Source organism: Amblyomma mixtum, chromosome 1 (assembly GCF_055824585.1).
Source record: "Amblyomma mixtum isolate Tamu chromosome 1, ASM5582458v1, whole genome shotgun sequence".
In the NCBI taxonomy this organism is placed as follows: domain Eukaryota; kingdom Metazoa; phylum Arthropoda; class Arachnida; order Ixodida; family Ixodidae; genus Amblyomma; species Amblyomma mixtum.
The window spans coordinates 17,635,728-17,650,317 of record NC_143012.1 but is presented as its reverse complement, the minus strand read 5'-3'; the positions used below and the strand labels follow the sequence as shown (position 1 = coordinate 17,650,317).

Genomic DNA, 14,590 nt, shown 5'->3' with positions numbered 1-14,590 from the left:
ATGGTTTTCGAAGCTGATAAGGAATTGCAGGATTCGGATAATGCGTCTGTCCCTGTGGGTATCGACGTGGAGGAGACACAGTATGCTTCATCGCCAGAAGTGGGGAAGCAAGCTGGTGAAGGTAGTTGTCAGAAAAGAAGGCGTGACAGCACGATTTTCTTTGAAGCGAACGTCGGTGGGCACCTGTACGAAGAGCTAGCGCTACGTGAATCTCAATGTAAAACTGCATATGAAGTAGCCGATGAGAGGCCTGAGCATACTGTAAAATTCAAAGAAGTGGAGAATGCAGACGCGAGGGCAGCAGCAATCTTCGTGGCCCGCGATGAGCAGGTGTGCTCTATTGATCCGACGGCGGCGGCAGCCTTTAGAACCGGTGTTTTCCCGGATAATTCGGAAGTTGGGTCCAGTCTTCTGGGCAAGGCTCGAAAGAAACAAGTGTTGTTTCGAGATGTAGGTGGCTAGAATTTTTTTCTGCCAGTTTGGGGCACCGATCTGACATGGTGAATTCTGGAATGTGCAGATTGGTTTCCGGCCTTGTGTGTGCGGGTTGAAATATCCGCTGTGTGCGCGCATGTGTGTGTGCTGGTGTACTGACCGGACAGCCGGCGCACGTGTGCGCGTGTTTGTGGACTGACTGGACAGCCGGCGTACGTGTGCGTGCGTGCGTGCGTGCGTGTGTACTTTTGTTGTTGGACACCGTGGCTGAACTTTAATGTCCCGCTGACAACAAGTGTCCGTGTGACATTCTTGGTTGGGAGGAGTGAAGTTCGCGGTGCTGTAGTTTGTTTGCCGCATCCGGTCGCTTTATGGGAATGCCCATTAAGTCCTTTTTCTTAGGCCCTCCGCACAACCGCACAGAAAGGGGTCAGTGAACCCAGCGGGAGAAGGGAGGCGCCGAATGGCGGGGGATTACAGGAGACGTCAAACTCCCCTCATGGACGGAGTCGTTAGGCGGCATCCTGTGTGCACGTGTGTACGGCGAGGCTGACCCGCGTCACAGTGCGTGGCTCTTTGTACCATGTCTGCAGCGGCATGCTTTGACCTATTGTCACGCTAGCTGCAGGCATGAGGAGCGACGATGGGAAAGAGATGAGTTGAAATGGCTTTCCTGGAACTTGGGTCAACCGGACGTTGAAGTAATCTGCATCATGGGAAAGTGAATGCTCGCGAAGCTCGCAGCAGTGATAGTAGAAAGTGTACGTACATACATGTATGTGCACGGGGTCGCGAGGGGCTACCTTCTTTCCCCAATCATTCATTGGGTGTATTTTCCTTTCCCCAATGGGTTATTGGGTGGATGTTTGTAGAGTACCTGATTGGTTATTCTCCCACCGAGGGCGGGGGCATTGGTTTTAAAACCAGCTGCTTCAGCAGGACCGAGGGCTGGTTTCGTCACCTAGAACTGCGAGCCAGTCAAGTGTAAATATGTTTTCTCCTTGCTTGTATCCTCCTTTGTGCTTTTAATTGTTATAAAAAGTTAATCTCTCCAGAAGTGTCCTCTTGCAATGTGATTGAGCAAAATGAATCTGCAAGACGTCAAGCATCCTACAACAATCATCATTAACTAAATTTCCCTCTACGAGATCAAGAGGGAATCCAACTTGTCCGTTGGCTCGAAGAGGCGGAGAGCTCAGCGGCTCTCCGCGACATGAAGTCCGATCGCGTTTTCACGCCTGAAGTGATCAAATTAGGGTTTTCATATGTCCTTCCAAGCTTTGGCCAAACCATAGTTTCGTCTTCCTCCTCCTTTACAACCGTATCAGCCGGAACACTGCCTGCCGGAACCGAACCGTCAGACGCAGCAGCGTTCGCGACGAGGCGCGCGCAGAGCGGTCAGGAGGCGAGTAATGGCGGCGTGATCACGTGATCAAAGATGGCAGCCCCCATGATACGCCGCTGTAAAGCGTCTATAGGCAGTTGTGTTAAAAGTGAGGCGTAGATAACGAATAGTGGCAACATAGTGTGTAAGAGAAAACAGAAAACTGTAAGCGTTGACCATATTCCTTGCGTACGAAGAGAAGGCGTATTTCGGCTCCATGCTTCCGCTGCATTGCCGGAAAATGTTGTCGCTGAATGTATATAGAGCATAAGCGCTTGGCGCGCAAGACTCCTAGAGCGGATTGGGGAGGATGGATGTCAAGGCACGGACAGAACTTCATTCGTTACGAGGTTCTTCCTTTCAAGATGATTAAGACGATTAAAATAATCAAATCCCATCATACTACTGTTCCCATTGATGTCCGCAAGCACAGTAAAATAAAATAGAGAAGAAACTTCCGATTTTTTCAGAAATCGCGAAAAACTAGAGGCCTCACTGAAGGCACAGATCAAAAGTTAACGTAATATCTTCCGCTCACTCCGTGGCAGTGTTTTCAGTTTTGAAAATTTAAAACATAATTTACCGCTTCCTATCTGCGGCGTAGCTTAATACGTGAATATCTGCGAAAGCACAAGCAAATCTTGCACAGACTGGAGGTGTCGCACATAGGAGGACAGTGTACGCGACGAAATCATTTTAGTGAATTAAAACAAATATCTGGCTTGGCGGGACGTTTCTTGGTCCAAGCTTCCATTTCTGGACTGCTTATGAAAATACTGAGCAAAAACTAAAGCACTTTCCGTTCTGGTCAAAAACAAAAAAAAAAACACCGCACAAACTCGTATCTAAAAATTATGAATAACCCAATTTTCACCCGAATTTCAGCTTAAAAACTAGCCATAGATCTTAGCAGCGTGAATTACAAAAAAACAATTTGAAGTTAAAAACGAAGGACCCAGGTATTCATTAGTACTATTATGTCTCACATATACTGAAACTTCTAACGTACCAGTAACCTACCTCTGCACTCTTCCCAATCATTGCACTATAATCCTTCGGCGCAGCCTCTGGTGGTGAAACACCTCTTCGAGCGTCCTCTGGAGTACTACTACATCTACACGGGGTCCATCACGACACCCCCGTGCACTCAGGGCATCAAATGGGTGGTCTCCTCAAAACCTTATTTCGTCAAGTCTTCAACGGTGGGTGGATTAGGAATATTTGCGAAGTTGCTTCGCAGTGGTGCCTTCTTGCAAGCTCTGTGGCAGTGGACGCTGTGGATGTTAAAGCGGGCAGTACACTCGTCTCACACGCTGATGTTTCAGTTGCTTGTTGAAGGCTTTCTGCGCCAATGTCTCCAGGGAGGCACGACCGATAACGTCACGTCATACACACTTCCTACAAGAAGTTCACAGGCTGACACCCCACTGGACGGTTTGCAGTCACAGGCTTACGTTGGTAAAACGGAGTTGATAATGTTCTCCCGATATCTCGTGAACAATATCAGAATTTCTCCTCGATACTCTCAAAAAGTAACTACCGGAGGTTTTTTTGAGGCTCGCTTATACTGTTGCGTTTACGCTCTATAATGATTATTTCTGCAAAGTTTGACAGTGGTGCGGAATTTCGCATCTGCGAAAATTAGTGGTATGTTGCCGTTTTCACAATCTCAACACCGGGAATTTTCGCGGGAATCGTCAAGTTCGATGCCGCAAACATGCCTCATACGTAGACTGTCCCCCTGAACTTTCTCAACAAGATTCCCGAGGTTCGTATTCGATAATTTCAGACATTTCGCGAAACGTGGAATTCTTTTCAGTCCCTATTTTAGCTATCCGACGTGAGTGTGATAACTCTACCAGTAATGTCTTTGACGTCTTTTCTGCGTCTCAAGTATATTAACCAAGCACTGCCTGTGGCATGCAGCTGAATTTCCGTTTGCAATTTCTCCTGTTTTAAAATTGTTTTAAAGGGTATTGCAATCAAACCTTGCTATATCGAACCTGATGTTGATCGCGAAATTGGTCGATAGATAAAAATCACCACATATAACATTATATCTAACAAGCAAGAATACAAGGCACCCACGCAGGCGACGTGCTGCTCGCAAAGGGTTGCCGGATTTATCCAGCTTTACGTCAAAGCCGCTGCGGACGGTAAGATGCTCAGTCATATTAGCACTGCACTATAAACAGAATAATCGCAAATTAAAATTGAAGTACAGTTAGTACAACGCCTTCGGTATCGGAGGACGCCATCCGAGGGCCACCGCTTGCTTTAGTTAGGTTGGCTTCACCTCACGAAGTAGTTGTGTGATAAATAAATGGAAGAGACCGAAGGCCACCTTCAAGCACCCTACAGGTTCACATCGTCACGCAGTTTCACAGCGGTTGCGTTGCCTGCAAGTTCCCAATACCCTGTAGCCGACCTGTGTAGCGCGCGGAAATACCACCGTTAAGAAAAGCCCAACTTGGAGGGGCGCGCCGCTCATTTCTTTATATGAAACGGCTGGCGAAACTGTAGTTAGATATATGCTCGGAACTTTTCTATACTTTTAGAAAGGATTTTCGAGGGCATAATTTGGGTGTTCGTTATAGACAAAAAATTGCCTGCGGTTTAGTATCGGTAACCAAGAAAACATTGCGAGGACACTTTGGCAACAAAAGTGTTGAGAGGCGAGAGCCGAGGACACTATGCCGTGACGACTTCCGGTGGATGTGATGTCACACCATTCCCGTGGCTATATCGATACCCAAATTGTACATCTTTCGGGAATCTTAAATATTTATTGAGCTTAATTACTCATTTTTTATGCGGCGTTTTTCCGACCATTCTGTGACAATTTCCTCTGTGCCGTGACGTCACATTGTTCCTGTGGTTATATCGATGTCCGCGCTATTTCGACGCAGTTTCGATATTTTTGCGTACAATTAATTAACTAAATAATCTACAATCATCAAACTTCGCTTCGAGGTTACTTTTTTCCGTCTCTGTCTGAAGTAACCATTGGTTTTCTTCTATCTTTTTTAGTTCTTGAGTTAAACGCGTGCGACACGCTTTGTTAACGGACGAAAGTATGAGCCATTAAAGGCTTTCGCCTTAATACTGGGCGAGAGCAGGTTTTTGCAGACGGACAGCAACGCCTCATACAGCCCGCGTCAAAAGTATGCAGCCCAACGGGTTTGCGTCTAAGCTGCTTAGCGTGGTTCCCTAGCACATCAAGCAGTCCAAAGCTTGCGAAGAGCGAGGACGCAAGGCCCTTCCTCTTTCGAGAGACTGTTGTCGCTGAGAATGCATAACGAGGCATACTGCAGACCTCGCAAGCAAACCCTTTGGGCCATATTCTTTTGACGGGGGGTGTACCTGAAAGCGCGATTGAAAGTGTGTTTCCTTTCCTTTCGTGACCTGCGCACAGATGGAAGTTAATGAAGAGCACGGTGTGCAGTGCACAGCGGGAGTGTGTGTTGTAGTTGAACACGAGGCGTGATCGGCTGTGGCGATAGGCACAGAGCTCTCCTTCAGCTGTCAGCGAAGCTGACCTATTCGCACTGCCGCGGGTTCGGGATCCAGTCGCGGCAAAATTTATTTTATTTTCCCAGGTTGTCCAAGGTCCCCCTCGTACAAAGTCTCGTTTATTTCTCGCCATTTCCCGCATCACGTGACTAAGTTCAATGGGTTAACCACAAACCGGCATTTTTCATGTTAGGAGGCGAAAAGGGCTTTCGCGTTAATAATTCGAAATAACCGGGCTTGATACATACGGGCGGGAATGCATCTTCAACAGATTATGGTATAAAAATGGGCAAAACTTGAGAAATGCGGTGAAACCAAGTCAGTGTTAAGCCAGCGAGTGACTTAGATCATTTCGCCTTTCCACGGTGATAAGCGCCTTTTATGGTTAACTTCTGCAGGAAATGGCACGAGGTGCTCCCCGCAGCGGGAACCAGTGTGTTCGTAACAGATTTTTAAATATTTCATTATCGCGCGCTTCAACAATTTGTCTTATTCCACGAGAACTCTCGTGCTCTAAAAACCGTCATAAGAGTCTATGATCTTGTGTCAGCGGCACTGGTATGGATCCAAGACATTTGCAGTGCAGGATCGCGATGCTACCGTCTGCTGCGTCGCTCAGATGAAAAACCTCGCACCCGCAGAAGTTGCGAAATGAACTTTTCTTTGCCTGGAATCGCCGCTTACGATGCGACGCATTAATTTTTATCGATTGAGAAAAACACACCACCGAAACCTCTAATGAACAATTACTATCCGCCAAATGCTGCCACCATGTTGAAACCAGTGGTTTTGCTGAGGGAAGTCTTAATCGCTTCTCTCTTGAGAGATGCAGCAGTCAAGCATGCCGTGAAACCCGCCGCCTGATGTCGGGACTCAGAAGCGATTTACTCTGCTCACTCGTTCCTATGCCGTTTTAACGCGACGATGTTGTTAAGGCTTCCGTTCTGCAGAAAATCTGGCGTCATCGTCGTCGGCGTTGTGAGCGAAAAGTCCCCGGAGAAGAAACCTGAGGGTTTTGGGCACCTTGGTCACGTGACCTTAGCGCATGATCTCAACCTGACCATCGGATTGTTATAAAATGGACCACCGTGGCAGGTGGCAGTTGAATTAGTGATTAGTCGCGAGAGCCTGATTGGGAAGAGCAACCTGGGTTGCATCTACCCTACTGGGCGCACCGCCTGCCATCCCTGAGCAGTGGCACATCGCTTAACAGCCGCACCACTGCGCCAGGAGGAGGTACAAGGACTGCCAAGGATCTGTGAATGCAAACTCGAGAATGACCAATTCCGCATATCATCATAACACACTAGTGCTAACGCGTCTAACCCTTAAGGCGGACCTTAAGTGTCCCCTAAAATTTTTCCTTCTTTATTTTCTCCAGTTGAAAAGACTTCGAGAAATGTCTCCAAAGGTGCCCAAGGACAACTTCCGGCCGCCCAGACCGCCAACAGCCGCCCATAACCTTCAGATGATCATAGTACCTTGAACTTAAACGCTGCTGCCACACCACCTCCGCACCACTCTAAACAGACTTTATCCAAACACTCGTCAACCCTGGTTTTTATTTCACTGCTGTGGTTCATTGAGAGAGAGATAAAGAGACAGAGAGGGGGGAACGTTCTGCATTCTTATCCCTATCAGGGTATTGCGTGTGGATTTGAACATATGCAAGCTGAGCTTGAGGTACGATAGGCGCCACAGTGTGAGGGTGCCGTAGGAGAGAAATACGTGATAGCTTTGTTTCAGCCTTATAGCTCTGCATTCTACCCCGTAATCTGAGGCGTCGGCTGCAATACCCTGATTACTTAGTGAAGTAAGCTAATGTGATTTGACTATTTTGATTTAATTGCCATTTTTATTTAATTCAATCAAATTACCACTTGCAAAGCATGCAGGTGGCAAAGCGGAAGCAGAGAATAGAGAGGCGACGTGTGGCCAGATCAATTTCGGCGATTCGTATGAGTACCGCTAAGTTTTCTGTTTCACCTGACCATGTAGATTCCACGGCTAAATGCAGGGCAAAATGGCTAAGCCAAAACTATAAAAGTTTTCCGTGATTAATCCGCTGGTCCGGTAAGCTTGGCTTTAGAGATTTTCTTTTTGTATTGCCCCTCCATCGCAATGCAGCCGCATCTACTAGGATTTCATCCGGGAGCTTCTATCTCAAGAGCCGAACGCTCCAACCTTTACACCATTGCGGCGGGTATTCAGTTTCGTCGCAGTGCTGATTTGACGGATCGTACAAATGCCTGTTTCATATACAGGGTTATTCACGTAACTTTAATCAAGGATTTAAAATAAGCGGTAAACCGCAGACCGCTCAAACCACCGATACCTTGTTCGCCATCATGGGGCCGTCCTCAAAATATTTTTCTTTCGCTTAATCATTTTAATGGTCTAAGGTGAATTATGCAAATTTTCAAATATTCATTTTAGTGTCAAGGCCGTTACGTTAGTTGTAGGTACGAATTGCGCACAAAAGACACACAGGAAAAACACATGAGGGAGACTGAAAGAGCGCAAAGTATCAACTGGTGTTTATTAGATTCAGTGCTGCTTTATAGGCAGAGTGCACACGTGCCTACAAAGAGGGGAAATAGATGATAAGGAGTCAAATCAAACCCTGCGCGACAAACCATCAGAAACGCTCCAAAAAATTCTTTTCCGCGTTGTACAGTGAAACGGATGTGTCACACAGTTATCACCTCTTGCCTTGATGTGACATGCCTCTATAGAAGTTCACGGGAAACTTTGTCATTGTTCCTGTCCAGAACTACGCTCCGCGAGCGCAGAAAGGGCTTCTTCCCTATGACTGTGCCCATTCGAAGATAGTAAAGAGAGCCATTGTTAGCTCGTGCATGGGATCTTCTCTGACGAAGTCATGCCCGCATGCAATGCACACTAGCTTTCATAATCAGATAAAAAGGCTGCTTTCAGCCGGCTTCCCCTGCGAGGTCATCTCAGCTGTGGCCGAGAACCTTCTTCGGAAGGTAAAAAAACGAAACCGCGCCAACAACGAGGAGCGATTGCCACGAAGAAAGACTACGGTCGTCTCGTATATACACAAGGTGGCCCACAACATAAAAAAAGTGGAAAATAGTCATGGCGTCCCTGTGGTGTTTTCGGCGCCACGCAAGCTCGCCGGGTTGTGCCCTAGAATCAGCGCGGAAGGCGCTCGACGAAGAGCATGCGAGATAAAGCATGCGGCACAATTTGTCAAATGCGCCATGGGCGTTGTATATCTGATTCCGCTCAAGTCTGGTCGCGTGTATGTGGGCCAGACAGGACGCTGCGTGAATGAAGCGCAGGGGATCATCAGCGTTCAATTAGGAACAGAGGAGCAAATTTGCCTGCTCATTGCATTGCATGCAACGGTTGTGAGCCACTGCTAAAAAGTATCAGAATTCTGGGCAGGAGCAATGACAGTTTCCCGTGAACTTCTAGAGGCATATCACATCAAGGCAAGAGGTGATAACTGTGTGAGTGACACATCCGTTTCACTGTACAACGCGGAAAAGAATTTTTTGGAGCGTTTCTGATGGTTTGTCGCGCAGGGTTTGATTTGCCTCCTTATCCTCTTTCCCCTCTTTGTAGGCACGTGTGCACACTGCCTATAAAGCGGCACTGAATTCAATAAACAACAGTTGTTATTTTGCGCTCTTTCAGTCTCCCACGTGTGTTTTTTTTCCTGTGTGTGTCTTTTGTGCGCAATTCGTACCTACAACAGTATGCACCAACTCGCCCAACAAGAAGTTCTTAACTACCGTTACGTTAGGTTGTAGAGCAGGTTTATAAACAACCGATCCAGTTTATTGTATCATCGTATCTCCTACGGGGTTCTTTTTTCCGGCAGTTAAAGAAAGCCCGGGAAATATGAAAAAAAAAAATGCCACGTGACCGCTCGTGCGCTACCATATTGCAGCGCTGTCAACGGCGCTTCGAGCAAACGAAGCATGCCCGCGGACCGTGGCGAAATGAACAGCCGCCGCTCTTAGCAGCTGCTTGACAGTACGTCAGCACTTTTCATAGCGTCGTGGCGGCCGTTCAGTGAGTGACTATGCACGACATTATAGGGAATGGCTCACGTTAAGAAATACTCAATATTCGATTAAATGCTACGCAAGTGCGATGTCTGCTTTTTGAACAATATAGGACGCTTGGTTGTTCGTTGTGGATGGTAGAGAGCGTGCTGTATGCTTTTTTTTTTGCATTTCGTCTATTTCGCTGTGCACAATCACCAATGAGGCTCGCCCAGCTATCTATACTTCTCCAGGCTTGCCAGATTGTGTATTTACAAGGTGTAGTTTGTGCAGGACTCTGTCAAGGATAAGCGGGCGGTGGTGCGTCGTGTCGCAGGTGAAAATCTCAGCGTTGTCTTGCTAACCCAAGGGAGAGCTATAGAAGTAACTCTGTTCTATGAGACATACGTGCTGCGGAGTGGACGTTCTCGTGAGCGTCCTAGAATACGTCATCTGCCTGTCTACGTTCCCTGCAGGACAAATGCATCTTCCGTTGACCTACATTTAACATGAAAGCAGCAATTATCCCTTGGGCCTAGAGTCCCAATAAAGAATAAAGAATTCGACAAAGGTCATGGGTGCTGTCATGGGCAAGAGCTTCTTTAGTTTCCTCCGTTGAAATGCTACCCACTTCGCTCACTTCGCAGCTGAACACGTTTGGACGCCTCAGTTGGATTGTTGGTCACGATGGGGCGCTACTTACGGGGGGCGCTCCTGGCGTCATGGTGCGAACATCTGGCATGACAGTCGCTCCTGTAAAAGTGCTGCCTCGTGATGAAAACTAAACACGACTTTGTGCGCCGATATCTTGTTAATTTGACGCCAAAAGTAAGCAGCGGACGGAGAACAACAAAACACGAGACCCTGACGTGCTTAGTGATTTCTTGTAGCTTGTCTGCTTCAGTAGTAGCGGGCGTTAAAGTTAGCGAATGAGAGAACAGAGGAAACAAACATGGTGGCTAACAAAGAGGCTTCAGCTTAAGTTAAGGACACCGCAGCGAGCTATGGAATGAAAAATGATTGGTGTAACGTTAAGAGATCGGAAGTGGGCGGAGTGGGTGAGAGAACAAACGCGGGTTAATGACACCTAGTTGAAATCAAGGGGAAGAAGTGGGCTCGGGCAGGGCATGTAATGCGAAGGCAGATAACCGCTGGTCCTTAGGGGTAACAGTGGATTCCAAGAGAAGGCAAGCGTAGCAGGGGGCGGCAGAAAGTAAGGTGGGCGGATGAGATTAAGAAATTTGCGGGAATACGGTGGCCGCAACTGGCGAAGGACAGGGTTGATTGGAGAGACATGGGAGAGGCCTTTGCCCTGCAGTGGGCGTAGTCAGGCTGATGATGATATGATTAATACAAAAAAGCTTCATTTGGCAAAAACGGCTCATCTGGTTTGAAATTCAAATGCAGGAGGTATTGACGAAATCCAAGTGCGGCTATACCGGTGGTTATTTATCCTTCCGAAAGGGCGAAAACAAAATTCTGCAGGTTTTTTCAGCGCTGACATTTTTAATTTCTTCGTTACGCATCAGTTTTCTCCTCATCATCATCATCATCACAAATTGCCATGTGTGTGCCTAAGCGAATGGATTAATCAATTTAGCGTGAACAAGCGGCCCTGCTTGGTGTCTTATAGGAGGTTATTTTAATCCCTGGGACCGTTTTATCCTGGCTGTATTGAAATGCGTCGCCGGGCGCTTTGAATCTTTGAACTTGTGATCGGTACCCGGGTGCCGTAACCGATAACTTCTGTTAAGGGATAAAGCATTGCGGCTCGATGGACCTGGTCACTGATGGTAAATTTTAGCTGGACCGCCGAGCTCAGAGCTTTTCTCTCAATGTTACTGTACTCCAATTTCCTGTTTTGCCTCCTGAAACATCTTTATAAAACGGCGATTATTGCTCGAAATTGTCTCAGAATGTCACCTGGAAGGTAACTCTATACCAGGCGAAATGATAAATGTTTTTCGTGCTGTGAACGTTTCGCAAAAAAAAAAAATTATTCTAGGAATGACAATTCGTACTGCTGGCTTATTATTTAGAAATCGCAGTTGTAATAGATTAAGCCGAAATTTGTTTTCTCCTACAATATTTATTACTCGGCCTTAAGCACAGGAACATGCTATATAGAGACCGTTATTAAAACAGCTTCTACACTGGGCGTATAAAAAAGACTCTTTAGAAAACAACCGATGGAAATGAGCGCCGTTAACTGCTGCTTTATCCATTGTCTAAACATTCTCCTCTGAGCATTGGGACTGGTTAACAGGCGTTCGGCTTCCTGGGCGCAGCAAACATCGAGGTGGCAGCAGCAAGACTCCCAGAGTGGTAGGCGAGAATGCATGTAGTCTAGTGAACAATGTATTTGAGACAAGTTACCACTATTATTGAATTGAGTAACATTCAATCCCAGAAGCTCACTCTTGGAATCTTCGTAGATTTCAGCAGGGCGTTTGACACCCTCAGTCATAACACCCTCTTTGCAAAACTTGAACATTACGCTATACGTGGCCATGCCCGCAACCTTTTCAAGTCATATATGTCCTCGCGTTCACAATATGTTGTCATCAATAATTACCGCTCTGATGTCCTACAAATTTCAAATGGAGTGCCACAGGGTAGTCTCTTGGGTCCTATACTTTTAAATTATATATAAATGACATCACTAACATAAACAACGAGATAAAATTTACTATTTATGCTGATGACACCACTTTGTTCTGTTCCTCCACTGATATTAATCAATTCACCAATTCAGCGAACTTAGTATTCACTGCTCTGAGGGAATGGTCATCCTCAAACTCCTTGACAGTAAATAAGGAAAAAACAAAGGCGATAATATTTCATGCTAAGGGCAGGTTGGTAGAGAATGCACCACCTATCTTTTTCAGTGGCACACAAATTGAATATGTTCAATAATTCACATCACTTGGCGTAGACTTTACCCCTTCAATGTCATGGTTTGCTCACATAAACAAGGTCTGCATCAAGCTTTCTAAATTCATAGGTATCGTCTCTCGCCATAAATATATCTTACCTACAAAGACAAAACTTGACCTTTACTATGCATTCTTTTTTTCATACTTAGGGTACTGCCATTTGGTATGGGGCAATACTACAGTGTCGAATTTGCAAAAGCTTTTTCTTCAACAAAAGAAAATGCTACGAGTCATTACAAATTCCTGCTATGACGCCCCAACTCGTCCCATTCGAATAAAATAAAGTAATTCCAGTTCCTAGGTTGTTTGAGTACAGGTTTGCCTGTTTTTACAAAAAGCAGACTGCATGAGATGACCCCTTTTTGTCCCGTATTGTGCAGCTGGTGCCACACAACACGCCGTATACCACTAGAAACGCTGAAATGTTTTCGGTACCCAGATGTAGAACAAACTATGGTTTGACTATGCTGAAATATATACTACCAAGATGTTTGAACTCTTCTCTTTATAACAATATAAACAAAATGTCCTTTCGTGCACTTCGTGAAACTTTTATTGATTAGGTTGTGTTAGTACTGAAATACATATGTCGACCGTTATTTTTTCTTCCCCCGTCATTGTTTAATCTACCCCTCTACCTGCATTATAGCACAATCTGTTTAGTTTCAGATGTGAATTATTTGTATGCCGCAAGAACTGCCGCTGCTGTCATCGTCGACTTTTTCGGGTGACGAAGCCCGTCACGCGGTTATTGCGAACCGCTTTTTTTCGTCACCCACGCTTTCTGTAAGGCAAAAAGTGAAAAAAAAAATAAACAAAAACATTAAAACTCAACCCTCCCTTTTCACTTTGTACTCTGGGTAGTAGTGATATAACTCTCTGCCCCCCTCCCCCCCCCCCCCTCTTTCTTTTTCCTGTTCTCTGCTTTTACATGGGCTGAGCACATGTCCATCGCTCATCCATTCCTTTGGTATGGCCAAAACATCATGTTCATCATTTGTGAGACTGTAACGTTGAGAATGAATAAAAAACATTTGTACTGTGTTTTTCATCTAAGACATTTCGCAATAAAAAAAAAAGGGTTTTTGAGTTCAAAGAGCGTTTATTCGCCAGAGCATTGCCAGCAGTGTAGCGCAGAATGGAGCTAAGACGTGCTAACATGTAGGCTGGTGAATTAATAATGACCAGTCAAAATTTTAAACTTTTACTGCTACTCTATTTGTTTAGGGGCGTGTAGCCCACTGCAAGTAATATTCACATCCGGTGTTAGTATTTTGTAAATGCACCTACCCTTGGCGCTGTGTCCCAAAAAATTTCTGCATTTGGCTTATTTGTTCATTTTTATTTATTTCGATGCGTTAGTGCACTGGAGGAGTTGCTTTTTATTTATTTCATACTGCAGATCATGTTACAGATTTAAGCAGAACAATTACATATTAGATATTAGATACAAGGGCGAATAGTAAAATAAAAAGAAAAACTAAAAATAGAAAAGGCATGCAGGTTGACTATGCGCTGACATTCATCATGTCGGAGAATTTCGCGCGCTGTTGGTACGCGGGAAAAAGGAAAATTATTTTAAAAGTGTGAGTTCTAGCAAAGTACGGGGTAAGTGAACCGTAATGATGGTGAAGGGTGATGCGTGTAGCTAAAAACAATAAATGGGGTGCAGGATCAAGCGCCAATTTGTTATTTATGAGCAAATAAATTCTCATCGAACATTTTTTCTTCTTGCCTGAAGAGGTTGGATACGGCTAGATTTCATTAGCTCAGACGGAGAATCAAAGAGTGAAATTTTAGAATAAATAAATCTTACGGCTTTTCTTTGGATTCTTTCAATTTTCTGAATATTGGTATCAGCATAAGGATCTCAAACCACGCATGCATATTCGGCCTTAGGCCTGATTAATGAGTTAAACGCGAGAAGTTTTATCTGAGCGGGTGCTTTGGAAAGTTTATTTCTTAAAAGATATAGTTTGCGAAAGGCAGACGAATAGATGTTTTCCACATGTGAATTCCAGGACAGATTGTTAGTTAATACTACACCTAGTTATTTAAAACTGGAAACTTCCTGTAGTGGTGTTTGTCCGAGATGATACCTGTGGTCAAAAATACTTTTTACGTGTTTGTTTTTTCTTTGTTTAAGGTCATGTCCCAATTTTGGCAGCATGCAAGGATGTTATTTGGAGAGGTATTTAGGTCAATCTGGTGATTAGAACACGTAATATCTCTGTACAGCAAGCAATCATCCGCAAACAAACGAATCACTACGCCGTGAACAGTTGTGTAGACGATGTCATTTA

The 14,590-nt window shown here is 45.3% G+C and overlaps 1 protein-coding gene and 1 pseudogene across 1 annotated transcript in view; both read left to right on the top strand.

The window, feature by feature from the left end:
• Window positions 1-6,818, top strand: part of LOC149365598 (carbonic anhydrase 2-like) — a 30,678-nt gene extending 23,860 nt beyond the window's left edge. Inside the window, exons 5-6 of the mRNA XM_089568903.1 lie at window positions 2,884-3,021; window positions 6,714-6,818. Coding sequence (XP_089425029.1) covers window positions 2,884-3,021; window positions 6,714-6,818 — 243 coding nt within the window. The remainder of the gene's footprint in view (window positions 1-2,883; window positions 3,022-6,713) is intronic.
• A 5,323-nt stretch (window positions 6,819-12,141) lies between these two features.
• LOC149365597 (uncharacterized) lies at window positions 12,142-12,850 on the top strand (annotated as a pseudogene).
• Window positions 12,851-14,590: the final 1,740 nt, after the last annotated feature.